At 34.3% G+C, this 14753-nt stretch overlaps 1 protein-coding gene across 4 annotated transcripts in view; it reads right to left on the bottom strand.

Annotated features, from left to right (window-relative positions):
• The window catches only part of C1H18orf25 (chromosome 1 C18orf25 homolog), a 106756-nt gene that overhangs the window by 34350 nt on the left and 57653 nt on the right, over positions 1–14753 (bottom strand). For 3 of the 4 annotated variants that reach the window (XM_036759245.1, XM_036759255.1, XM_036759263.1), the window contains exon 2: positions 8946–9751. In XM_036759245.1, coding sequence (XP_036615140.1) covers positions 8946–9663 — 718 coding nt within the window. In that variant the 5' untranslated portion in view covers positions 9664–9751. Of the gene's footprint in view, positions 1–3529; positions 4071–8945; positions 9752–14753 lie in introns of those variants that run through there. The other variant, XM_036759252.1, reaches the window with a different exon arrangement.

The raw sequence follows: 14753 nt of genomic DNA, 5'->3' as shown, positions 1-14753 counted from the left end.
TGCAGCCCAACAAAAATACCCAGTGAAAATTTAAATAATTCAACCACTTCAGGAGGGTTCATTATTTGTACTGGTAAGAGACCTGGTTGTACTTTTAATTACAGGACCACAGAAATACCCCATTGTGAACAGTGGGGTCACTGTAGGGACATTATTTCACTTTTAAAATTTCCAAATAGTATTCATATAGCACAAAAAAAGAAAAGATAATGAACCCAGAAATAGCATAATCATCTTTAGGAGAATGATGAGGAAATGATGGGCTCCAACATCTCACCATATGAATATATGACAAAGAAGTAAGAACATTGAACCTATAAAAGACTTAGGGGACACAAGTATATGAAGGACTGTCAGGTAGAAAAGAGATTAAGTTTTTTCTATCTGACCACAGAAGACAGAGCCGTGGGTAGATAGCTACATAGAGGCAAATTTAGGTTTGGTATAATGAAAAGCTTCCTAACAATCAGAGTGGTCCATAAGGGGAATGGGCTGCCTTTAGGAGGTAGTGGGTTCTCCCTCAATCACTGGAGGTCTTCAAGTGGACCACCTGGGTAAGCCGGAGAGGAGATAATTAACTGTTCAGATTTCAACAACCCTGGTCACTGAGATTCTTCTGACTTTGTTTTTCAAAACCATATTCCTTAAAACAGCAATACACTAAGATATATTCAAGGCACAGTAAGCAAAATTGATCGGGTTTTAAAAAATTAGATCAATTAAATGTTTTGGCTCCAAAATTACTGTGATGTTAAACTTTTCACATAAGAGAAAAAAGTCAAGACCTACTTTTGAAAGGTAAAAAGTTATAATATTCAAGTGGGGGGAGGGGTCATTAACTAAAGTGTTATTGTTTTTTTAAAGTACCCTTTATCTTTCTGCTAAAACTTTCACAACTACATTTAAACACTGTGTGGTAGGAATTTCACAGTACTTATGAGCCTTTTTAATATAAAAAATATTATTCCTACTTAAAATACTAATTAGAAGTATTAAGATTTCTATTTAGGACACATTCCATCCATTCCATTTAACTGTGTGCTTTCTAACAACACAAAGAAACCAGATGAAGATCATACCATAGCCAGCACTACAAAGCTACTGTCTATTCGAAGTAAAGCTGATAAATAAATCAGGTCAATGTAATACTAGCAACTACTTAGTTGGTTCAAGTCTATACGCCAGTCTTCCTTTTTAAGATGTCTATATGTTTTATTTTTAAAAATAAGGAAGTATTTCTGGACATGCTTAATATATTAAAAATTAGTTGATATACCAAAAAAAATTATTTAACTGTTTAAAGCAGTTTGTGCATACATGGAAAAATCAGTAGTGTTAACATGCTAAAAAAATTAATTTGGTTTATATCTCTAAACATTTATACACAGTAAAATCTATTATAATCTAAAAACTGAGAAGGAAGCTGAAAGCTCTCAACATCATCTGAAAACAAACTAGTTAAATTTTAGCCATTCAAAACCACAGTTACATTTTTAAATTTACCTACAAGTATAAATACTTAAAAGATAATCTAAAATAAGATGCACGGTATAATTTTAGAGAAATGCTCATATAATTTCCTTCAAAGAGATGTGTAGATTGTAGTGAAAAATCTATACCTAAAATTACATGAGAAACTGAGGGCAAGTTATCTAAAATCTTTTTAAACTCTGATCCTATTATCAGAAATTATCCACAGGGGGCCTTTTATATAGGCATTATATAAAAAATAAGAGATTTTCAATCTGTTGCAACTTGTTCTAATTTCAATCTCCCACCTATTTTCTGAGAGACCACCAAAAAAGAACAGTCTTACAAACTTGTAAAAATTTACTAGGTTAAAGAGGTCCACTATCTCAGGTTTCTACCTAGGGTTCCCTACCCATTTCAACTCACCCCCATTTTCATGTTCAAGACTTGACAAAGGGGGTGAGGTGAGAACACAGGAAAGGTAGAAAAAAAATCACAAAAAACTATTTTTCCAATTCTATAAGCACACACACACACACTCTCTCACACACACACTGAAAACAGGAGAGAAAACATCAGTTTGAACAGGAAGGATATTAAAAACACACTCTCTAGGTTTAATTTACAAGCTACAAATAAAGCTCTTCATTTCAACACAGAAAAAAAATGATTCTTTTTACTTCACTCTAAACAAAGTCTGTTAACAGGTTCAAAACTAAATTCACAAAGCATAATGATCTAGGAGACAAACTCCAAACATAACCTATCTACTAATCTCTCAATTTCCAAAATACATAATTAAGACATTCCTCAGATCATAACTGCAACTTTGTCATCCATTAAAATAAATATCCTTCAAAGATGATTATAACTATATTGATGTAATTTTGAAGGATAAACTAAAGGATAATTTTTTAAGGCTAAGCCAAGAAAATGGCACCAAGAGAAAAGAGAACTATTATAAAGGCCCAAAATAAATTATTCCTATTATATGCTTTCTCCTTTTTAAAATATCAATATTCTCAATGTGTCTCTTCATATAAACTCAAAAAATAAAAATCAGCATATCTGAATCTTGTATATTACAGTAATATCCACTATAGCATAATAATTTTAACTTGTGATAAGCCACTCTAATTATCTTAACGTGCCCTACAGAAGTTCCAATTTCCCTGGGTTACTAATTCCAAGACTAATAAACAAAATTAAATCCAAACAACAGATCACTTAGCTAACTGACCACTTCACTCAAAAGTCTATTAATAAATGATACTTTTAATTAGGCTGCTCCAAAAATATCATGGAAAATGTATCATTTTAGGTCAGAGTACAATGGTGGCCAGTAAAAATTTAGTAACAGTTGCCTAGCTTCTGCTTTGAATTCTTAGTTGAAGATACACATTCATCTATGTACTACTACATGACACAATCATTTTTTCTAAAGAGAAGTCAAGGTTTTTGAAGGAACTGACTTGTTTAATTCATTCATCTTTAGGCTTCCTAGAGCACCTCCTAGGTACTCTATAATTGATGAACGAATTCAGTGCATTTTCCTCCATATGAATGCATTATTTTAATTATGTAGCAATGAAATTCACAAAAGACTACTGAATAAAAATGACTGTTAAGTGGATTAATGGGACATCGTACTGTCATGCACATTCATTACCTATACGACCTCTGAGGTAAGATTATTTTATATGATCTGCCAAATTGGAATAAGGAGGGGAACAATGATATTTAGGGAAGTTTAAACTGCAGAATATAAGTACAAACAGATACACATGGAATTTGCAAATGCTCATAACTACTTGGGTGCAATGGGATTCCTTAAAGTGTCAAAATTTTAAATTAAATTTTCGTATAAGTTTGGCATGCAAAATGCATACAGATGAATATTACTCCTTTTACAGCATGATAAACATAACTCTAATGTTCCAAGAACATATAACAAGGATTCTTGGTTATATCTGACAAAGCTTTGGTGATTTTTGTTTTGTTTTGTTTTGAGCACATAAAAATTTTCTTAAAATAAAACATTAATTGTTATTGTGTTTAAAACATCAAGGGGGAAAACAACTCATAGGGAGAAAAGCATATTTTTCTTAACATAATCCAACGAAGCTTTTAAGACTTATTTTAAGTTTGTGACTGATTCAAATCATGCTCTGCAATATTTCCATTTTCTGAAAAGTTAGTTGGAAAATTGTTATTAAAAGTCGTCGGAAACTCTAATGTAGTATCAATATTTTGACAGCGCACATAAGAACTGAAGGGCTGCGGTGGAAGAACGTGGTTCTCAGGGATCCGTATAGATACACCTGATTGAGTGGTAGGGGGAATTCTTTGGCCAACTAGTTGCATTTTAGGTTCCCTGGGTTCCAGCTGATGCTTGCTTTCTTCCTCAGTGTCCAGGCGAGTTAGTTTTTCTATCCACATGCGAAATTTCTCCTCTGTCTGCCTCTGCATCTCGGCAAAGCAGTTCATGGCCTCTTCCAGGACATTGCCTATGCAGTTCCTATCCCACACGGTGCCCCTGTCAAGCAATCCTGGAATTTCCCTGGTCGCTCCTCCAGATCCCCCAGCACGACTGAAGCCAGCTTTAAAGACATTGAGGCCATTTGATAAGACATCATTAAGTCAGAACATTATATTTATTAAGACATGCTAACTCAGGAAAACAGCATAAACAATGCTAATGGCCAGGTGGATACAAAATTGATGGTCAAGTAGCCTGTAACTTCCAATTACCTGAAAGACTTAAGTACTTTTAAGAAAAGTAAAGGGGGAATGAAGAGTGGTGGGCGGTCACTAATACCATAATGTTACTATATCCATGCTTCAAAATAGATGTGTATATATTTTTTCAACTATCAGTGGCTTATTCTATATCCATGAATATTTCTACTGCCACAATTAGTGGATTTTGAAACTATAAGCCCTTTATCAGAAATAAATTTTAGATGTCTTCACAGTTTACAAATGTCCAAAGCAATATGAACTATTTCATGATTAAAATTACTACCTTTCCTTGAGTCTGCAGAACATCATTTAGCTTATTGCTAACTGGAACTTCAAGGACACCATATTTACTTTAAGGAGTCTGACCACAAGATAAAGGTTGGGCAAATAAAATTAAATGAACAGTTTAAGAAGAGTAAAGTGGATGTTTTGATTCCATGGCATCAGAGATTCTGTCTGTATTTATTTCTGAAAGAATGCTGAGCAATGGATTGGGGGAGGGGAGGGGGGAAGCGGCAATTAGAGAATGGAGACAATCTGCAAAGATAATTAGTTGTGGATGGCAATAAATACTGGGTTAAGTCACAAAGGCCAAAAAGTAGGTGAATCTGTTCTGATCTCCTAGATTCATATACACAATCTACTATTAACTCTCTCATACTCCTGAAAAAAAGCAAGAGTTTGCACTATCCTTTGCATTCCTGTACACCCAAACATTAAGAGTTGCTTGCTTCCTTTATAAAAGAATTACCTATACTTATACAAACAAGTAAGGAAAACAAGGAACTAGAACTAAAAAGATAAATTTCAATAAAAGAAGTTAGCAAAAGATTTCTACCAAGAGAAGTTCCCACAGGCTTCTGAAGCTTGCAAATCTAAAACACAAACACTACCCAGATATTATCACATAAAAGAATTCACAATATCATTTTAAAATGATGCATAATTTTAAAGCAAAGGGTAAACAAAATTACCCAAAGATGTCTTTTTAAAATAACTACATAAATATAGGAAAACTTTCAATTTTGTTTTCTCTGGAAATGTACTAGTACACATCACTGATTAGCTTCTCCAGAGCATTAAATTTGAGTTAGGTCAAATCCTAACTTTTCCTCTCTGTATATATTTTTTTAAAAGCCATATGAATTAAACATAAAAAATCTTTTCCAATAGCAGACTTTGAGAATTTAATTATAATCTAATTTACATTCAGGATTCTAAAAAGCAGTCCCTTAAACACAAAAAGGCTCTAAAAGAAACTAACAACAGAATAATTCATAATCTATTAATCAGATTATTTTTATAAAGAACTTTTCCACAAAAATAAATTTTTTATAAATAGGTATTATCATTACATTAATGTTCACTATAAAATACTCTCTATCTCTATACTATCTTCACAATTCTCCAAATCAATTAACTAAAATATCCAGGTAATCTGTAAAACTTGCCAAGAGATTTTATCCTTAAAAATAAATATCTGTTTTGGACATTCAAATGGAGCCAAGACACAATCTAGTTCTAGCTGTCCCTCAAATAATTAAGCCCTTGCACTAAATAAACAGTTCTTACCTCTATAATAATTTGTTGGCCTAATCATAAACTCAATTCTTAAGGACAAACACGTATGGAATCTCAACCAGTAATTATTTACACTCCTAAAATAAAAGCCCATCAGTCACAAAATCTTTTACAGTCACTGAACATTTAGAACTACGCTGGAGTTTTAAAAACATGTTCTCCCTTTGATTTTCAAGATTGTTTCTAAACAAGAAAAACCTAAAATAACAGCTATTTTTGCTAAAATATATGTTTAAAAGGTGTCAAATAACAAAAGCCTCAAACAACCTGACTGTCCTTGGTTTTGAAGCTGCACAGACACTCTACTGAACCCAGATGTCCACAAGGTTCTCTGTCAGCCTGGCTGCATTTTTTCTAGCTTATCTGCATTTTTCATGTTTTTGTACTAAAGTTCTTTCAGAATGTTTCCAAACTGCTAAATTTGCAAATGGGACTTATGACACTAGTCTTCAGGGCAAATAAGGCTTAATATTTCAATACTAAAAATCACACTGACTCTTCTTGGAAGCTTGAGGTATATCTATGTCAAAATAATAAGCACATCAAAAATAAATGCATGCTAGCAAAATGATTTCAGCGATGACATTATGATTTGGTTGAGGTGACTAATATTAAAAACCCACATGATCTATAATTTTATAGTTAAAGTAAAGAGCATAATCATAGACTACACTGAATTCCCATTTACATTCTAAGTTATACAGTAGTAGTATACAAGAAAAGCACTGGCAAGATCTGAGTTCAAATCCTAGCTCCAACAATTACCAGCTGTGTGACCCTAGGCGGTCATTTCACTTCCCTAGGTCTCAATTTCTTCATTTCTAAGTAGGAATAAATACTTGCACTACCTACCTCAAAGAGGTGTTATAAGAAAAGCCTTCTAGAAATGTGGACAAAAGTTATTTCTGACCCTCATCTTATTAATGATTTGCTTCTTAGTGGTCACTTCAAATATCATTACACTACTTTAAAACTCACCGCATGTCATTCTTACTCAATATGAACTGCAGTGAGTCAGAAAATGTATTCAGAGAAATCAAGAATTTTTGTTTCTTCGATAATAAACTCTGTAGAAATAGGAAACTGAACAACACTTATTTATTGATTTAAAACAGAAGTAATGAAGCTAATCAACTAGCAAAACTGTTAGGAAATATAAACATATAAACTTGGCTTTTGAATTAGGCATAGCAACAGGGAGAATTACATCATTCCTCACACTACCTTTATATGGATTTTGCCTGGCCTTCAATGAGCAGTTTATTTAACTCAGACTTTTAAAATCTACATTTGAAGAAAAACTATAGGGTAAATTGCAGCTATCTTATGTCACAGAAGCAAATTATAAACCTGAAAAGTATGTATTTAACAAAATTAAATGAATGAAAGTATCAGAAAGCCATCATATGGACAAATTGAACTACTGGGCATAAACAATGGAATTCACCAACGGAACACAAAAGGAAAGATTTTCAAAGTTGTTATAAAGTGTTCTTTTTTTGCTACTAGTAAAATTACTGTTAAGTATAAAAATTTAAAAATCACCTAGAGTAGGGGTTCTTTTTCGGGCATCTTTGACCTTGTTTAGGGAAAGGGAAAGGTGCTTTTAAATATTTTGATAAATGTATTTCAATATAATTTGCTTCCTTTATAATCCTATGTATTTTATTTTATGCATTCAAACACATTCTAAGGAGGTCCATGATGCAAAAAAGATTAAGAACCCCTGACCTAGAGTTTACCTTATAACAACTCAAAGATCTTTGCCTCTGTCTTCTATTTAAATGCTGAGGTTCATTTTCATCATTTAACCCACTTCCCAACAGGAGCTCTAGTGTGACAATATATCAAGGAGATAGCTCCCACAGGGAAACAAACCCCACTCACTCAATGGAGATAGTGAAACAGTGACAAATATTTCTAAAGACTCTGAAAAACTCATCTTTAATATGCATAACATTGTACAGGTGATACTATGTTTTAGTCTTATAATCATTTATACAGCACTTTAATATGTATAAAGTGCTTTACAATCATTCTTGTTATGCAATTTATATAGGTTTGGGTCTTTGTAGATTCAGCTAACCAATACGGTTTTCCTTTAAATAACTTCTTTTACATCAGCAATATGCTGTTTTCTATCATGTGGAGGTAAGCACACCCCAAACATCCTTTAGAAAAATAGAAAGAAATAGTATGACCACCCACAAAAATTCGAAAACCAAAACTTCCCCCTCTTTCGGGTTGCAAAAACAAAGCTGAGATCAGATAGATGCTAGGTAAGCAGTTTGTGAAATGTTCTGATCGTGCTATAGGAGCCTCCTTCAGAAAGGAAGATTCACCAATTAAGAAACTTTCAAGACCTCATATTTCTTATTCTCTGAATTATAAGGCTGCCCCTGTAATAGTTTTGCCACACCCAATTATAAGGTGGAGGCAGACTTAATAAATTATAGACCCTTGTAACATGAAGACTAGTATCAACAGACTGGTTCAAATTTTTTAAATGCTCTGAAGGTTTAAGGGGGAAATTTTGCAAAAACAATTTTTAATGAAATAAGTGACAGCTTCACATAGAAATAATGCACAACAAGAGCAACTAAGCTTGTCATGCACTGAAATGTATATCAGAATCATAAAACATAAAAGGAGCAAGCACTGTATTAAGCAGTAAGGGAGTTATGAGAAAACTCAGATAAAAAATGAACATGTTATTTCAGACACCATAAACTTAGGTGCAGCTGCTATATAATCAAACAAGGTGCCTACTCTTCAGGAGAAAGTATTTAGTAATGAAGCTGTATAATGATTATTAAATCTAATCAATACTAAAAAGCAATGATGGGAGATCATTTAATGGGTTTACAGAGAAAGAGATCTGTGAGAAATTCCATGACTTAAAAAGTCTTGTCCCTATCATTTACCATTTAAATATTTTTGCTGATGTGCAAAAGTGCACTGGAAACCTCATATCAGGTTTGGTTTTTGTTTTGTTTTTAATTGGCCATGTCTTGTTAATACACTGCAGTCTTCAAATTTACACAGAGCTGCAGGTCTCCTGGTTTTTCTCAAATGTCACTCATCTAACTGAGCCAGACAGCTGAGAAACGGTGTCAGGCGCTTTACCGTTCAGTTTAAAAAACATCCTCTACCTGGTATCTCTGCAGTGACTGTCTTGCTGCTCCCTGAAACTTCTTCGTCATCATCTGACGAACTCGTGCTTGAGTCACAGGTCAGGTCACTATCACTGGTACTGCTGTCCTGCAGCAGATTATACTTCTTTCGAGCAGCAAGCTCCCGCTTCTGCCTCAGTAGCCGGATTCTTTCTTTGTGCTTTTGGCTCCGGTGACCTTTAACCTTGGCAACTCGGCCATTTTGCTTATCACTGGACTGCCTGTTTTTCTTGGCAGCCATCGTTGATGTTTCACTTTCAGATCGGGACCGTCTAGACTTGCGACCAACAGCTGATCCAGACACTCCAGAAGGATCTCCTTCTACAGTAGCTTCTACCTGGGAGGGCTCATTCTCTTCTGCGGAAGACAATGTATCTGAATCTGCCAGATGTCCACTGGAGGAAGGTGAAAGCATGCAATGATTAGAAGAGTCACTCTCATAAACTCGGCCAGTTGTTGGTTTATCACTTTCTGTAGATGCCAGTTGAGACTCTGAGGAGTCCCGTCTCAATTCCATCAGCAAGCAAGGCATGGATGAAAGAACTGCAGAATCATTCCCACCATCTTTTTGAGAATGAGACTCTAGTTCTATAGGTCCATCTTCTGTCTGGACTGTTTCTTGTTTTTCAGATGTCTTTGATGGGACTGTAGACTCAGTAAGTTCTTCAACTTTTCCCACAGCCTCCTCCATCTTCATTTCAAAATTCCAAGTATTTCCTAGATCTAGATCATGGAGCAGGTCTGGAGACTAGGAAACTTGATCAAGGATTCAACAGGAAAGTGACCTGTACAAAAATATAAAAAAAAAAAAAATCAACAAACAGAAATGGCATATTACTTAAACACTTAAATGACATCTATTTTTCTGAATCAGGTGGCAGCTAATAATTATCTTAATACTTTAGCTACCCTACAGTAATGTATAACTGGTTTTTTTTAAATTCGGATTAGTTTTACTAATAGGAAAAAATAACCTGGGTTCTGCTTTTTACCAGAAATTTTGAAATTCTGTCATTCTGCATAAATAATAAAAATGGCACGATGTTAGCAGATAAAACTCTAATGTGAGAAGTAGCACAGCATAACGGATAGAGATCTGGTTTTAGGGTCAGGAAGACATGGGTTAAGTGATGAAACTGATGAACTATGTTATACCACTCTGGGACCCCAGGAAAGTCACTCAGCCTCTCAGTGGCCCCATGTAACCCTATAACAAGTTGTAGAAGAGTAGCTTACTTTAACTGAAAAAGAAAAGCTCTTAGGAGAAACAACACGGTTACATATAAGGAAGCCTAGGTTCATAGACTGAAAGTGATAAGGACCTTAAAGGCCATTTAGTCTAACCCTCATTTTGCACACAAAAACTGGCCAAGTGACTTACCCAAAATCACCAAGACCATAAACAGCAGAGTTTAAATTTGAACCCAGGTCCTCTGACTCCAAATTCAGTACTCTTCCCACTATACTATGAAACAAGTCTAGTAACATTAAAATTCTGGGAGAAAGATGTTCTACAAGCACAAATATATTACTACTGGGGGCACATCATAATCTTTAAAATCTTAAGTTGCTAAAGTAAAGATCTTAATAACCATTTGACTATTAAGGGGGATTTTTGGGGTGTTCATTAGTAACTTTGTAAAGGTAAAGCCATGGAAGGCAATTACCAGTACATCACACCAACCATCCCTTAAGGCCAGCATGAAAAGGAAAACATCAAGGTGAGCAGACCATTAGTTGGACCTAATTAAGTATATAAATATCATCTGAAGACCTATGTGAAATTTTGTGGTAGTTTAATTTACAACAAAGAACAATTATAAAACATTTTTAAGCACAGGATAGTGGGAGGGAGGAGTCTTATTCTCCAATTTCAGTTCTTCTAGATTAATTAAAAAAAAAAAAGAAACAATCTGAAATCTGCCTTAATGCTCCCCCTCCCCTTTTATAAATGCAGCTTTGATCACCTTTCATTCAAACTTCTCAAAACAATAATAATGATGATGACAATAATAATAATAATAGACAACATCATCAAGCTCATTGCCATATGAAGATTCTACAATTACAGGTATTCTAACGCATTCTTAGAAAATGAGAAAGAGAAATATTATTAAACATTAGAGTATGAAAACATTCCAACAAAACTTTCAGTTCCTGGACACAGATTCTTATGAGATACTGATTCTTATGTGAAATAAATGGCAACCCTGTATGCTTCTTTTCTTAAAAAATTATTCACTAACTCTATGTAGCATCCCTCAAAAGCCAGCAGAGGGAAGAAGAGTTAAACAACCTATTCACAAAGTCATACATTAACCACGTTAGTCACCCCCAAATTTGTTTTCAGTAATGAAGAGCAAGGAATAAACTCCAGAATCGCTAACAAGAAATCTTTTTCCTCAATAAGAAAAAAAATTCCATCCTTTTAAAGGGTAAGAGTTCTACATTTTGAACAACGAAGGAAGGCGAAGGAGAGAATAAATGTGTATGTTTTTTTAAAAAAGCAAGCTGAATATCTAAGCAAACTAACTCTAATGAAATTAAATTTAAAACCTAAGGCAAATGCTTTGAGAAAATTTCCCAATCATGCACAGCGATCATGAAAGCAGAAGACCCAGGCTCTTTTCAATGGGTGCCATATAAAATGTTTTAAAAGATTGTTTAAAAAAAATCACCTCCAAATCATTAATGTTTTGTTTTAGCAAAAAAAGGAAGCTAAGAATAAATGTGAGAATATACTAAGAGAAACCACAGCAACGAGAAACATTCTGAGTAGTTTTCACTGATAACTCTTTTAAAAACAGGCATCTTTCACCTAAACTACTCAAAATACCTTATAAATGTTCATTGAGATGCCACTGAGTTCTTACATTCACTATTAAAACAGATGGCTAGTTATGAAGCAAAAATGATCTCTATCTCCAGGTTATACCCTAGACTTTCCATATCACACCCCAGAAACCTCTTCAGCCTAAATGCTCACTCCAAATCCAGCCTTCACACACTAAAAATATACTCTACTTCTGCAGCTTCTACCTCTGATTGAATGGCTCCTCCCAGACCTCCAATCAAGGAGAGAAATTATTCTAGCCACAGCTTCATTCCTTTCCAGACCGCCCTCCAGATTTTCTCTACCATGCCTTCTCTTTCCGTACTTCTATACCTCTAGTCCCTGTGTATAGGTGCCTGACTTAATAAATGCTGTAATAAGTAAGTTTAATAAATGGAAATTTGTAGCTCCACCCTGGTATAACTCCTCTTCCGTCAATTGTCTCCTAGACAGAACATATGACCCTCAATCTAACATTTAGAAAAAATTTATTACAGTGAATTCCACTGAGCATCTCAACTTTTTCACTATAACAAAGTTTGTCATAAAAGTTTAAAAATAACAGAAAATGGAAATATTTAAGAATCACTCAAGCATGCTTCTTTTGAGCATTTAATCTGTCAATCTGGCTTGACTTCCCTCATTTTACAGATGAGGAAACTAAGGCACAGAGAACTTAAGTGACTTGCCCAGTGGCACACAGGTAAGAAGTATCAGAGCCAGAATTCAAACTCAAGTCACCAGAAAAAAAATCTTCACCTTTTCCAGTGTAGAAAATAGAACTGAAGTAGTTTTAAACTTAAAGGAAAAGAATGGCATCAGATACAGAGTGTCACTCCCTTTCTTCTTTGAATACTAAGATATTATTTGTATATTTATAGTTTGTTAATGAACTAAACCAAATTGTTCTGGGGGTAGTGATGATTCCAGACATTAGAGACTAGACATGCCAACGGCAGTAAAAAGTCAACTTCTGATTGGGAAAAGAAATTCAACTCTCCACTTCAAATTTAACAGTGAATTTGCAACTATTACGAAAAACATTCACCATGCCTTACTTACAAATAAAGAATCAAAGAATATTAGAACATTAACAAATTCAAGGTGTCCTTAGAGGCATCTATTCAGACCAAAAGGAATGACTATGTCATAGAAAACAAAGAACCTATATAACCCAAACATTCTACTGTATTAGTTGTTGAAACTAGATCAAAAAACGAAAATGAACGTGGTTGTCCTGGCATGCACACAGGCAAATGGAAATGCAATTAAATCTCATTTATCCAAGTCTAAACAGGATTTTTCGTAATATAATAATGACAGATGTGTGAATGAGGAAGATATATTCCAATGATATTCTTGGTTTACCAGAAACTTACTGGAGAGTGAAGTAAAAGGAGGTGTAGAAATAAATTCTAGGATATCAGAATGGGAAGGTTACAGAACTATTTAAAATTAAATAAAATTAATTATAATATATAATTATATCATTATAATATATATTATAATTACATAATTATAATATATATAATTATAATAAAATTAACTGATAAAACCCATAGCATTTGCCTAGCTTTTAATATACAACTCAATAATCAACAGCTGAGTGAATGACAAGACTGCCTATCACAACTTTGATCTAACAGATCAGAGGCCATGTTCTTCAAGTAAATATCTGACCATGTGGGAACAACCTATTCCCTCCCCTACCACCTTCTTGGTGAAGAAAGAGAGAGAGGAAAAGAGGTGAAGAGGACAAACAGGTGATAGTATTTTGAATTCTTGAAAATAGCAGATTAGTCGCCACAGTGACTCACATAAATGAGATATCTCATTAACCGGAATGGCACTATCCCCTAGACAGATAGGTGGGGAGTAAAGGAGGAAGCAGGAGGAAAACAGTCATGATATCAAAGAGACTAGCAAAACAGAAAAGAAGAGTATCCAGCCACCCAGATTTAGGTGATATAGCAATTCTCACTGTACTCTCAAGAAAGAATTAGCATTCCTGGGAACAGTTAATAAAGCACAACAGAAAGAAAACAGGAGTAAGGAGTAAGAAAAGGGATGGAATAAAAACCACATTTCTTGGAAAGGGGAGTAGATGTCATATAAATAGAAGAAGGCACAAGATGAGGTGGGGTCAGAGCAGATTAAGCTTGCTGATATCAACTGGCAAAGAGAGATTTTTTTTTTTAAAAAAGACAACAAAAGTAAATCTGATATTGGGCAAGGTAATGGGAGGGAAGGGGAGTTGAGGAGAAAGCAAGCAGAGCAATCAGGATCAGAATGATGAAAGCTTATTTTTTAAAAAAAATTAATTACATGTTTGATCAATTTTCTTAAGGTTTTCAAAATTGTTGGTCTTTACAAAGTTGCTGTCATTGTATAAATTGTTCTGGTTCTGCTTACTTTAATTTGCATAAGTTTATGCAAGTCTTCCCAGGTTTCCTTGAAACTATCAATTTCATCATTTCTGATAGTATAATAATATTCCAAATTTTGTTAATTTTATTTTTAACTTTATTTTTGTTAATAATATGCCATAATTTGTTCAGCAATTCACAAATAGGTGCACTCTTAGTTTCTAGTTCTTTGCCACCATAAAAGTTATGTTGATATCATCTGACAACTCAATTTTCAGGATATTATGTAGTTGATTTGAGCCTGTGTCTTTTTTTAAATTTTTCTTTTTTCATATTATTATGGTCTATAAAGAATATTTATCACTTCCGGGGGTGGAGCCAAGATGGCGGCCGGAAAGCAAGCACTTGCATGAGCTCCCCACCACGTCCCTCCAAAAACCTATAAAATATGGCTCTGAAAAAATTCTAGAACTGCAGAACCCACAAAATAGCAGAGGGAAGCAGGGATCCAGCCCAGGACAGCCTGGATGGTCACTGGATGAGGTCTATCGTGCACTCAGCATGGGAGGCAGCAGGACCAGCCAGACC

The sequence above is a fragment of the Trichosurus vulpecula genome, chromosome 1 (assembly GCF_011100635.1).
Source record: "Trichosurus vulpecula isolate mTriVul1 chromosome 1, mTriVul1.pri, whole genome shotgun sequence".
Lineage (NCBI taxonomy): Eukaryota > Metazoa > Chordata > Mammalia > Diprotodontia > Phalangeridae > Trichosurus > Trichosurus vulpecula.
The sequence above is the reverse complement of the archived record's forward strand: the minus strand, read 5'-3'. Positions and strand labels throughout refer to the sequence as shown.